At 40.4% G+C, this 13,159-nt stretch overlaps 1 protein-coding gene across 4 annotated transcripts in view; it reads left to right on the top strand.

Moving 5' to 3' along the window:
• Nucleotides 1–13,159, top strand: part of TMEM163 (transmembrane protein 163) — a 141,004-nt gene that overhangs the window by 74,711 nt on the left and 53,134 nt on the right. For all 4 annotated transcript variants that reach the window (XM_053253701.1, XM_053253684.1, XM_053253695.1 and 1 more), the window contains 2 exons: nucleotides 6,973–7,016; nucleotides 8,508–8,599. In XM_053253701.1, the coding sequence (XP_053109676.1) occupies nucleotides 6,973–7,016; nucleotides 8,508–8,599 (136 nt within the window). The remainder of the gene's footprint in view (nucleotides 1–6,972; nucleotides 7,017–8,507; nucleotides 8,600–13,159) is intronic.

Below are 13,159 nucleotides of genomic sequence, written 5' to 3'. Positions count from 1 at the left end.
GGATTGAACAAATATTGCCCCCACCAGCAGCTGTGGGGAGGGGGTGACATTCCTTTGGAATCGGCAGAACTATTGAATCTCTACAGAGATGATAGATTTAGTAGGGTTGTCTTCATCTAAATTATGGATACTTACTAGTCTGGTTGGTTTCCAGAATACTCTGATGATTATAATTACTCTGATGTCATGGCTGCTGTCTACAATAAGAGAGCGACCTTTAGCACCCAACTCTGTCATATAGCTTTTACTATTTACTTTAACTTTGTGTTTTTAGTTAATGTGTTTAGATTTAGATTTCTAATTTTTTAAAAAAATGGATATTAGCTGCTCTGGGATGACTTTAGTGAAGGAGCAGAATAGAAATTTTCGGAGTAAACAAAATAGCTTGTTGGTTTAAGAGCTGAAGGTGACAGAGCATTTATGCAGATGATTTGAGTGCAGGTGGCAGAATAGTTATTCCAAACTTGATTGAACTTGCCATAGAGTCTGTTTTTAGGGGAGGTGACTGTTATGAGGTGGCCTACAGGAGGTGTGTTAGCTACCACACTCGGTGACTAGATTTTGGTTTAAAGGTGAAGTTTGCCATCGAGTCGGTGTCGACACCTGGCGAACACAGAACCCTGTGGTTTTCTTTGGTAGAATCCAGGAGGAGTGCAGAATGGGTTTTGTTATGCTCGGCAGTATCAAGGCAGTATGTGTACACATGCATTCAGAGTAGGGCCTTAGATCCCTCTCAGGTTGAATCAGGAAGGCCCTACTCTGAATGCATGTGTACACATACTGCCTTGATACTGCCGAGCATAACAAAACCCATTCTGCACACAGATGAAAAAATTAGAGAGAACACTGGTCTGTGTCATTTGTACACATGAGCACACTCACCAGTTTTGGTGAGTATGCTCATGTGTACACATCGTTGGTGGGAACACTGGCACAGAGCCCTGAACAGCAATAAAAATACCTCAAGAACTGTGTGAGATGGGTGACCACAATGAGAAAGTACTGGAAAGGGGGAAGAAAAGGATGGAGATGTGACTTTGAAAACAAGCATTGTTTTATTGAGGGGTAATGGGATATAGGAAATGAAAAAGTGGTTGGTTAGGCACTCAGAAGGCGATAGAGGCTTAAGGGTGAAAGGAAAGAGAAAGGGAAAGGCATTTTTCATAACTACCTGAACCTAGCTTAAGCACAGAGTGAGCTCATGGGTACACCCAGACAGCGTATGGTGCAGGGTCCAATGGCAGATGCGGTGGATAATACAAGAGCAAAAGCCCGTGTACCAGGCTAGGTGGCAAAAGATCATGTGGTGGCAGTTTGTGCATGTTCCTAATGTGAAGAAGACAATAGAAAGCTTTTTTTTTTTTAAAGTGAAGCTTAGATTGTCAGTGTGTCAAATCATACATGGCACCAAATCCCCTGGTGATCTCTCCCAGCTGCCTCATGTAGATGTTTAGAAGCATCGGAGACAAAATGGAGCCCTGAGGGACATGATACAAAAGCTCTTGCTTTGTAGAGCAACAGTGTCCAAGTAACTCCTCCTGAAATCTGCCTGAGAGGTATGAGCAGAACCATTGCAAAGCAGTGCCCCCTACACCCAGTCCCCGCAAGCGATCCAGAACGATACCATGGTTGATAGTATCGAACGCTGCCAAGAGATCTAAAATGATCAACAGAGTCACACTCCCTCTGTCAATTTTCTTTGGAGATCATCCATCAGGCCGACCAAAGCAGTCTCCACCCCATAACCTGCCCAAAAGCCAGTTTGAAATGCTTCTAGATAATCTGTCTCATCTGACTGCCTGCAGTTGAGAGGCCACCACAATCTCAATCACCTTGGCTGACCATGGGAGATTGGAGACAGGTCTATAATTGCCCAACTCCAAGGATACAGCATTAGCTTCTTTAAAAGAGGTATAATAATTGCCTCCTTTAAACAAGGAGACATTTTACCTTCCCTCAGAGAAGCATTTATGATGTCAACCAGGCCCTCTCCAACAATTTCCCTGCTTGATAATATAAGCCATGTTGGACAAGGGCCAAGAGAACAGGTCCCAACACACTGATCTCAATGCACAAGCAGAGTTACTGGATCCCCCTGCTAAAGACTCTACATCAACAATGGAATCCAGGTTGGTTCAAATACAAGAGATTTTGTCCACAAAAAACTTATTAAAAACTCCACAGCAGTTAACTGATGGTTCCAAAGCCAGAGCAGAAGAGGCCTGTATTAGTTTCCTCACCACTCTCAACAATTCCACTGGATGTGAACCTGCAGATGGAATACACCATTGCTTCTTTGCGGCACGTATTGCCAGAGCATAGGTCTTTAATTGTGGAGATGCTGTAATCTGTTGGATTCGAGCCTTCTCCTCTTGCACTCTAGTCATCTACCTAGCCGCTTCACTGCCTTGTGGGTGGGAGGGGGTTGTAGTTGGCACATGGCAGTTGACAGCTGGCACTGTCCAAAGACAGTCAAAATGAATAGAAGAAATGAAGGTGTGTAATGAATCATCATAGGGATTCATTGAGGAAAAGTTATTATACACCAAAGAATCCAAACACTTGAAAAATAGTGACCACACGTTTTGTTCCTTAACTCCACTTCTACAAAGGCTAGCTTTTTAAAAAATTGAAAGCTGGGAATCTGGGCAAATTAATAGGAGGAATCCAAGTCTCGAATAGAATCTGGCATGATTCGATTTGGACCTGAATCTAGCTAATGGATCACAGGGGCGATTTGTTCTGTCTCGAAATTGCCCAAATCAGCTAGATTTGGGCACAAATAAATTTAGACCTGAATCAATTCGCACATCCCTAGTTTATATAACACATACTTGCTGCATTCGGAGATGTTTGTTTTGAGGTCAGCAAACGTGTCTCAAAATTACTCCCACCACACTTAGGAAAGGACTTTCTCCTCAAAAATCTAGTGTGAAGTAAAGATTCCCCACACATTTTATATATGAAGAGGGCAAACATATGGACAAATGTGGCTGCTTCCATCATGCCCACTTTGGGCCTTAGGTAATCCCTGATTAATATAGGGACATGGAGAACTAACTAGTATGAGTCTCAGGTGTATCTCTCGTCTTGCTCACAGGGAGAAACTTGGTATGCCTTATTTATCTGTTTTCTTAATTGTGTTACCAAGAATCTACATTCATCATTACTCTGAGTATATCTCACTGTGTTCAGTGTGACTTTCTGTAAAGTAATTGTACATAATACTTCAAGTGCAACCTTAATGTCTTTCTCTTGCCACAGGACTATTGTAAAATCCCGAGTCTGGGGCTAGAACTACGTGTTTTGCGAGTTGCACGGCTGCTTCTAAAGATATCTAGCCCTGCATCATTTTATCTCCCTTTCCTGGAAACATCTAGTAATACAAATTTTGGGCAGATATCACAGAGGGTTCCCAGAGTTCCTCTTTATTGACTGTCACATGTAAGAACTGGGAAACGCTTCAGCACAGCAATGCCAACATTGCATTTTGCTTTACTAGACATTGTAGATGAGCAGTGGGGGCAGGGGAGGGACACAGAGCTGCTATACCTATGGCGGTACCTATGTAGTTGCCAATGCCATAGTGACTAGTTGTAGCCTGAAAGAAACCTAACAGGTGATTTTAAGGGGTGCAAGGGGGAAGGTAGACATTCACTGCTTCTGTTTCTCCAAAGTGATGAGGCAATAAGAAGTGAGAACCTGACTCCTCCACCAGGTTTTCTATACATTCCAGAAGATTTGGGGAAGGAGAGGAGTCACTGGCAACCAGAAGTAATAGCCAACTAATAAGGAAAACCCAAATGTGTAGTACCCTGACACTTGACCTGTTTTCTGCAAGAAACACAGTTTGTTGCACAAAGTGTAAGGTAAAGTGTGCCGTCAAGTCGATTTCGACTCCTGGCGCCCACAGAGCCCTGTGGTTTTCTTTGGTAGAATACAGGAGGGGTTCACCATCGCCTCTTCCCATGCAGTATTGCTTTTCAGCATCTTCCTATATCACTACTGCCCAGTATAGGTGTTTCCCATATTCTGGGAAACATACCAGTGGGATTCGAACCGGCAACCTTCTGCTTGTTAGTCAAGCATTTCCCCGCTCTGCCACTTTAAGGTGGTACACAAAGTATAGAGATATCTAAAGCATCAGTGTGGTAGTTCTTGCTACTTAATCCTACGTCCTAGTCACTTGGATGGAGTTATTTATTTTTTAATGATCCTTTTTTAATTATGACCCATGAACTGAATAAATAAAGCCTGACAGAATGTGTATCATTTTGTTTGATATTTTAGAATATGGAAGACCATTTGGGTGCACACCTTTTGTGGCCCATCTCATAAATATCATGGTTGGAAATGCCTAGTAACCTGAGATTACATTTGGAAGTGGTGGCTAATGTTAGTGCAGTAAAGAGGACTGACAGTTTTGCATGGGTCTGGTGGCCTGAATTAGTGCAGTGTCCTGGTGTTACATAATTTATTTTATTTAACATTTATATCCCACTCTTCTTCCAAGGAGGCAACAATGAGTAATCCTGACTGCTTTTTGATAGCATTGTGAATTTCACCCAATAACCTTCAAGTGTGGTGAAGATTCTTTTAAACGTTTGTGCCAAGGAACATTCTGATGAGGGCTTGTACATATAAAAATGCTAAAAATTGGGTTATGCTTTTGTGTCAGTCTTGTAAGGGGAAATGCTAATGATAAGACTGGTTTCAACAACTCTTCGGGGTATTCTAATTCCCCAAGCAACTTCTTTCTTCCTGAAAAAGGATTTAAGAAATGTCACTTAATCTTTTTTTTTTTAAACCTGCTTAAACTGATTTTGAGCAGTTCTGGACACATTGCTGTCATAAAGGGAAAGAAATAAGGCATGTCTCCACTGACACTTGTTCTGTTCCCAAGTTTGCATTAACAGATCAGAACATGAGAAAGCACATCCCTTTAATTACTTGTTTTGCTGGTCTATGACTGTAAATAAACAAAAATGATTTGGTACTGGATTCTCCTATGCCAGCATAATTTCTGGTTAAGATTTTATGCATTACGACAAGGTCAAGATTGTTAGGTAGGTGGTAGATAACAGGATTGATAAAATTCAATGATTTAAAAAAAATCTGATTTTTAAAATTTAAATTTATTGTAAAAAACTTAGTCAGATACCATCATGAATATTAATCATAATTATATTTTTTGAAGATGTTAGCAGTATATGGGGATGAGAGGTAACAAGCCTGATCAGTCCTATTCTGCAGGGCCGTCCCAGGCGGTTATTTTACTTTCCTTAAAAATTAATTAATTATTAAAACTTTTATACCGCCCTTCCAAAAGGCTCAGGGCGGTTTATATTTAATTATGGGAAGGGCAGGTTTGTGTTCACATATTGTCCAAATTTACATCAAAGTCCCTGTGAACTATTGGGGGGCACTCCATACACGATTCGGGTTTTTCATTGTGCATTGGAGCTTTGCCCAATATATGTCCAGGGTAAAAAAAATCCACTTTTTTCGTAAGATTTTTTTGGGGGGGAAATTTGAAATATCAGATATGCCCTGTAATTTGTAGTACTTCACCCTTCTCCCCCCCCCCAAATTCAATGTTTATTGATTTTAACAATAGTAATATTATCATTAACAAATAAACAAAAGTGGACTTCCCGCACACATCTCTTCGTGAATCATCAGCTATAAGATTTACCCTTGCTATAATAATAATTCAAAACATAAATTTAAACCCTTACAAACATAGTCTACCCAACCTGCAATTTTTACTAAAATTCAAACCCTGCTGTAAAGTCCAGTACTTCACCCTTCTTAATCCCATGATAAAACCTGCTATCTAGGAAATGCCCAGGTGGTTTACATGTAGCACACACGTATGTGTGTGTGTATACACAAACACACATGATCTCCCACCCTCCAAGTGCAAAGACAAAGGAGGTCAATGAATGGAGGATTTAGGTGAATGGAGTAGATGTGAGTGAGGAGGAGTCTAGATATAAATATATGGGATGGGGAATAGAAAGTGAAGCCAAAAGTGAACACGCAGTCCTGAGGAAACATTTTCTGAGTGCAGGGGCGTAGCTATAATTGAGCGAAAGGGTTCAAAGAACACGGGCCCCCAGCTCCTGAGGGCCCTCCAGATCCATCCCTCCCTTTTATCTTCCTCACTCTGGGGGGCCTCCAGAGAGAGAGATGAACACGGGCCCCTTCTCCCCTAGCTACGCCCCTGTCTGAGTGTATCCTCCATTGTAGAAGGGAACCACCTATCACGGCAGCAGGCTATAAAAGAGACCCCATTTGGGAATATTTTAATGAAATTGCTGTACCTGTGGGTGAGAAAGGCATGTATGCGAAATGCAAACAGTGCAACAATGAAATGAAAAGCCTTGTTGCTTGGATGATACAGCATTATGAGAAGTGTGTCCCTATTATACTGTGTACCTACCTTCTAAAAATGAAACCTACATCTCTAAACGTGTATTAAGGTTATATTAGACATCAAGAATATACTTTTATAGAAAATTATGATTAAATAGAATCTTCCTGACTAGTAATTTTAATTCTGATTTAAATCATTAAAATTGAGTCCTGTGAAGCAATTTAAATTGTGATTTAAATCATGATTTTAAATTGATTTGATTTAAATCAAATCAACCCTGGTAGATAACCTAGAGAGCCTAAAATGTCTTCTCATTCTTCTGCTGCATCTCTGCTTTAAATTTATTCCTCTTGAAGCAGCTTTGCTTTTTAAATAAGACCAATTGGGGAAAAAATGCTTTCCTCTTTAAATCTCCCTTGAGAAACAGACTGTTCCTCTTGTGCCTATGGAAGCTCAGAGCGGTACCTATACAAACACTGAATTCTATGAGTTTTTGTTGGTTGAACATGTATTTCTGTATTGCTGTTCAAAGTGTAGCTTTGTTCAACTACTGTTAACAAAGAGATCAAAAAAGCATTTCTTCTTTCTTTTAGCTGTCTCCGTAATGAGGTACAGTGCGTCATCGTTTGGATTTGCTGTAAGTAATCGCATGACTGAAATGTACATTGGCTGCCCTCTGAAATCAGATCACCATTTATTCCTTATACATAGGTGTTATTGTTCACAAAGGCTATTAGTTAACAGTAAAAGAATTTTGATTTAAAGGGAAGAATGAGAAGTGAAGTTGCCCTGTTGATGTCTTGCATCAAAGGAATAATTGTCTCTGTTTATGTTGCGTCTTGTTAAGACACCAACTCAAGACATTTTTGCCAACATTTCCCAGTGTTCATTGTATTGCAGTACAAGATATGGTGATGGCTACTAATTCTGATGGCTTTTAAATGGATTCGTCAAATTCTTGAAGTCTAGCTCTGTCAACAGCTATTAACCACAATATCTAACTAACGTTTGCATGTACAGGTTGGGATCTCTGAATACTGGCTGATATCCTGACTAATGAAGCACCAATGCAATGGGAGGTGTCAGTGCTCTGTAAAAATCCAAGTAACCTGGCTCCACTGTAAGTTCAGTGGTGGGGGCAAATTTTGACAACCTGCCCTTGCCCAGGAAGTGTTCTGTGCTATCCAGAAAATGTCTCTAGGGTTGCACAGCTCTCAGGAACATATTTCTGGGTGACACATAGGGCTTCCAGGGAGAAAGGGAAGTTGATGAAATCTACCCTCTCGGTGAAATGTTAATTTGGAACGCTTCGGAAGCATTGGTGGTCCACTGGTGGTACTTCCATTGCATTGATGTTTCAGTAGTCAGGATGTCAGCCAGTGGGTTTTGGAAATAAACAATAGCAGAAGCCAATTACCTTAGTGTCTGACTGGCTGCTTGTTGGAAACAGAATGCTGACTTAGTGTCTGACTGGCTGCTTGTTGGAAACAGAATGCTGACCTCGAAGAATCTTGCTTTCTTAAGCATGTCTAAATCTTATGGTAGATTAAAATACTATATGTTAAGCTGAATATTGCTTTTCATTGAGATGGTTCCCTTCCTTACATGGGTATGTCTATTGCAAACCATTCATCTTATGGATGGTTCTACAAATGTCCAGATTACTGCCCATTGTTAAGAGCTTTTTCAAAAAGTATATCATTCTTGCCCAACAGACTGGACTGCAATCTGAACTCTAATGGGTTGCTGTCGGGATCATATGCCTGAAAATGTCTCTAATCCTGGCAAAATGTGAATACACAAGGACTCAAGAAACTGGTGCCATGTTTTACAAAGCAGAGGATGCTTAACTGGAATTGCTTTTGAATTAGGCACTTATTCTAGCATAAAAGGAATCGTATTGGTGGGTTACAGGTGGAAAAAAAACTTTTCAGTTCTTTGATTGACTCAGTAAGGTCTATTCTCTGCTAATAAAAACCAGCTTTTAAAAATACATGCTGACTTACTTTTATTTAAAACACTTCTATAGAGCTGCTCCATGGCCGCAGAGCACACTGATAAATTCTTGCTTTAAGAACAGCTTGACTTAGCAGCTCCCCAAACCCATATGCTTACGTATCTCTTTCAGTTTGATGCCATTTTGGATGTGTTGTCATCAGTGATAGTTTTGTGGCGCTACAGCAATGCAGCTGCTGTACATTCAGCGCACAGAGAATACATGTAAGTACTCATGGCTATTTTTAGTTCTTAAGAATTGTACAGAGATGAAAAATTTGAAGTCTGCCCAAGAGCAAATCTTTCTTTTTTCATGCTGTCTTCACCAGTTGACTACATAGAGCTGAGCACTAAGCTCCCAGTACTTTCTTGGCTCTACACAAATTAAAAAGATCTCACCATCTTGCTTGTGCACCCACATGTTAGGATGTATGTTTCTAGAACATATAGCATAAATTTTTGGTGGTGCGGAATAATTGGTAAAATATTGGATGAGTCAAGAATGATTTTGTACCTTAAGGGGAACTTAATATTATTCAGGGAGTGAGTAGGGTATATCAGAAGTTAGTGTAATGGATCACAAATCCAGTGTGTCTGCCCTGTTCATTAATGTTGATGTCTAATGCCTTTTGTAATTGTGAGTCATATTTTGAATGTGGTGTGTATGACTGAAACTGGAATGGGGAAGAAAAAGGGAAACCATTGCACAGAGCAGGATGAATAATAGGCCACAATTTGTTTAATTATACTTGGTTCATTTGGCATAAAGAGCAGAGCTATTGACTTTAGTCTGCCCAGCCTGACTATTGGAAGGCAGCTTCCTTACCAGCATATTCTGACATTTGAGTAAACTTGGAAGGAAGAGTTGATAGCTCACTGAAGCCTAATTCAGAATGGTTATATTTTTGTGGGTAGTATTGTACCCAGTTCCAGTTGCTTCTCCCTTCTCCAATCCTTCATCACACTTATTCTCTACTTGCCTTTTTTTGGTCTCCATTATCAGGAGAAAGGAGGAAAGTCTCTGCCATCTGTTCCTGTGTCGGATATGTTGCCTTCCAGGTGGATGGACTATTGGGAAATGCTGTTGGCAGATGCAGTGTACTTGGGGAAAGAAGGGGGAAAGAGATGATGCTCCATTCCTTCGCACTGTCAAAGCACCAAGGAAGCTGAATGGATTGAAATCCAAGCTAGATAAGTTCTTGGGGTTGGAATTTAGAAAAGCATTTTAAGCCGCTGAGATCCATATTTCCAAGTCCAGAATGCAGATTTCAGTGGCATTGTTCTTTCATTGTCAGTGGTTTAATGGTTAATTTTGTTGTATAAAAATCAAATGATTCCTTTAAAAGAGAGAAAATGTGTGAAAATTTTTCCCAAAGGCTTATGACAGCTGAAGAGAATGGATTAATATTCTGCATTCCTAGGTTACTTGATGTTAGGTCCAAAAATTCTTAGTTAAGTGGACTTCATTGCGGTCTGGTTGATAGCAAAAATCATCTGCATTTTTGAGCAGGATTGAACAAGATTCCTAAATATAGCATCAAAACAAGTTGGATAACCATTGATAACATTTACTTTTATAACTGAAGACTTTAGAAATGATTTCGAGGCTGGAAACATACATCAGATCCCACTGAAGAATACTTTTAGAAGGGATGTGCATGAGCCATCTGTACACCCTCTGGTGAGGTGGGGAGTGGTTCTCTTTAAAAAAAAAAAAAAAAAAGGTAAGGATCTCCTTATCTGCTCACCCCAGTGTGCTGGCTAGGTGCGTGCCCACACTTCACAGAGGCTGCTGTGCTACAGCCCCACATGGGCGTTTGCAAAGTAGGTGCCTGCTGCAGAAGATCAGTGGGGCCAGGTAGAGCAGGTAAGGAGCTCCTTAACAACTTTTAAAGGCAACGCTCCCCGCTGCGTCTAGCTGTTTCAAATGCTGGCACTTGAGCCAGTTTGGTGCTTCCAAGAGGAGGTGCCGAACCAGCTCATGCACATCCCTAACCTTTAGCTTGCTCTTGAAGAGAGAGAACTCTGAGAATACTTATTTAACACTTCTAAGATGATGATGGCAAGTCATTCAGCAGCCTATACCTGTGTGTAAAGCATATGTGCTTTACAGGTGGCAAGCAACATAAACCTCGTTTTATGCATGTATGTGTGTGTAGAAACATATATGAAGGAGTCACTCCACAGGGGCAGTTGTGAGGGTCCTTTTACCCAGTGACTGTAACATGTGGACCTTAGATATTACAAAACAAGTTTTGTGGACCTTAGATATTACTTTGCCTGGTATTGCATCTGTTCAAGTGGCCTTTCCTACAAAGTGCTGCAATGAAACCCAAGCTAACAGTGCTTCCAACCAGCCTGTAGCACTTGAGCCTATGTATTTTAACTACTTCTTATAAGCTTTTTGGGGGCTCAGACAAGCCAGTTCTTGCTCTTGTTCTTGCTCGCCCTTACTGACAACCTTAACACTCTGAAGGTCTTGGAAGATCAAAAGTCTTTGGCTAGTTCTGGGTTTTTATTTTTAAAAATAGTCTCCCCCTCCCCCCATGAGAGAGAGTGAGAGTGTGTGTACGTACACACTCTCCCCTGTGTACTTGGAAAGTCCCCAAGTATGTAGAAAGGACTACCTTATTTTTGGATGGCCCAGTTTTGCATCTACACTGATATGGTATTTGACCACTCAAGTTGTTGCTAGGAGGAATGATATCTGGATTATAATTTTTCTAATCATTCTAATTTCAATCTGGATTATATCTTTCTAACGACGGAATCAATAGCAGAAAAACAGTAAAAACAACATAAGCAATCTGTGTGGAAAATGTGGATATTCCTTTTTAATTAGAATGATATCCTGGTTTTGTTAAAATTAATATTAATGTCTCATATGTTTAAAAAAGAGAACAGTGTCTGCTCTTCTGGCACTCTTGACAACTAAACTATAAGATACCCACAAGCTTACTCAGCCTGGCAGCCAGTTATTTGACTGATATCGACCATCTTGTTTTATTCAGCAGGGTGTCATCACAGTTCAGTGACTATTCTAATTAACTTTGCAGAAGGCTGCTAAAATTGGTTCCAACTGCATCTGAAATACATCTTAACTAAATGCAGTGCATGAGAGGAGGAAGGCAAAGTGATATCTATGTACTGGCAGGTTTAAGTGAAAACATTTGTACAGATTGTTTTTGCATGCATCACTAATTTTTTTCTTAATCCTTGATTCTGTTGCCACACCCCGACTTGTCTCGGAGCAGATTGAGTTGAGAATAGTAATTACCAAGAGCTTTATTATATACCCAACTAGACATATTGTCACTACTTTCTACTTGCTGGAAAGCCAACGGGGTGATAATTAGACAGGGAGGCATCTCACAATGGATATTTTACAGCCGCTAAATTATATAAACCACAGCTTGTTCTCGGTTAGACTAGAGAAATGTACTCCAACATACATTTATAACAAAATTGCTGTATAAGCTTATGCGAGTAGGAAAGTGATTAACATTATTTAGAGGCAGGAATGAATGAGCACTGATGATAGCATAGCGAAGATTCTGTGTCAGCTCACAAAGAGATGAAGGCAACTTTCCATACAGTCACATTTTGCTCTACATGTACCACCATGAGTATAACTTATGGGGAAAGGGAACCCTCTACAAAAAAGTGGTATTCCAGCTCTTCGTGGACATGAAATGCAGGACTCTGTTCATGATTCTACTCTGTTCATGATTCTACTGCCATTAGCGTTAGCACAATGTTCATGTCTTGGAGCTAACCCTAACCCTAAACTTGCAGTTTTCCTACTGGAATGATTAGATTGAAGTTCGTAGGGTTAGATCAGGTATTGTCTTCACAGACTGGCAGCAGCTCCTCCAAGATTGCAGGCAGGAATCTCTCTCAGCTCTATCTTGGAGAAGCCAGGGAGAGAACTTCTGCTCTTTCCAGAGTACCTTCATCCCCTGAGAGGAATATCTTACAGTGCTCACACTTCTAGTCTCCCATTCATATGCAGCCAGGGTAGACCCTGCTTAGGTAAGAGGACAAGTCATGCTTGCTACCACAAGACCAGCTCTCCTCTCTGGAAAAGTAGTTTCCCTCCATGTGATGTGTTAACCATGGCAGAGAGATGCAGTTGGCACAAGGTAGCTTGTCTTTCCTATCATGAGTGTAAGACTGACTGAACTCTGCATTCTCAACTTTTTAACTGTTATAAGCAACTCTTCTGATTTCAATGGATTGTATTCTAAGAACTGTTAGGTTCTTACCCCCCAACTCACATACCCGGGATTCCTAAATAGTGAGACATTCAAACAGACATAAATTTTTGTGTCTTGGGATAGAAATCTCTTGCCACAATCAACTCAAGTCACTCCTTTCATTTCTTGTGCTATTGAAACCTATCAATTCCATATGCTTTCAAGCAAGTGTCTGTAATTGTTGAAAGGCCAGGCATCTACAAATTCCCAAGCTTCTTGCACTGTTCTCTCTCCCCACCCCGCCACCCTCAAGCTTTGAAAGGAAATAACCTTTTTAAATGTGAAAATTTCTATTTCCAGTTCAGAATGTACATATTAAGGCTTTTTGACCTGTCAGTTCTGTTGGAGCCAGTTGCTATGTGTCAATTTGTGCGTGGTGTCTCAAGTGACTGTTAGTAAACAATGTCATGTATGCAGCACTTTCTTTGAGATGCACTAGGAATTCATTCACCAAAAATAAAATGCCTTCCTGATAGTGCTTGTACAGGAAAAAAAAAGATGATGTTGGGTTATGGTATACAGTAATTTG

Source organism: Hemicordylus capensis, chromosome 1, assembly GCF_027244095.1.
Source record: "Hemicordylus capensis ecotype Gifberg chromosome 1, rHemCap1.1.pri, whole genome shotgun sequence".
NCBI lineage: Eukaryota > Metazoa > Chordata > Lepidosauria > Squamata > Cordylidae > Hemicordylus > Hemicordylus capensis.
The sequence above is the reverse complement of the archived record's forward strand: the minus strand, read 5'-3'. Positions and strand labels throughout refer to the sequence as shown.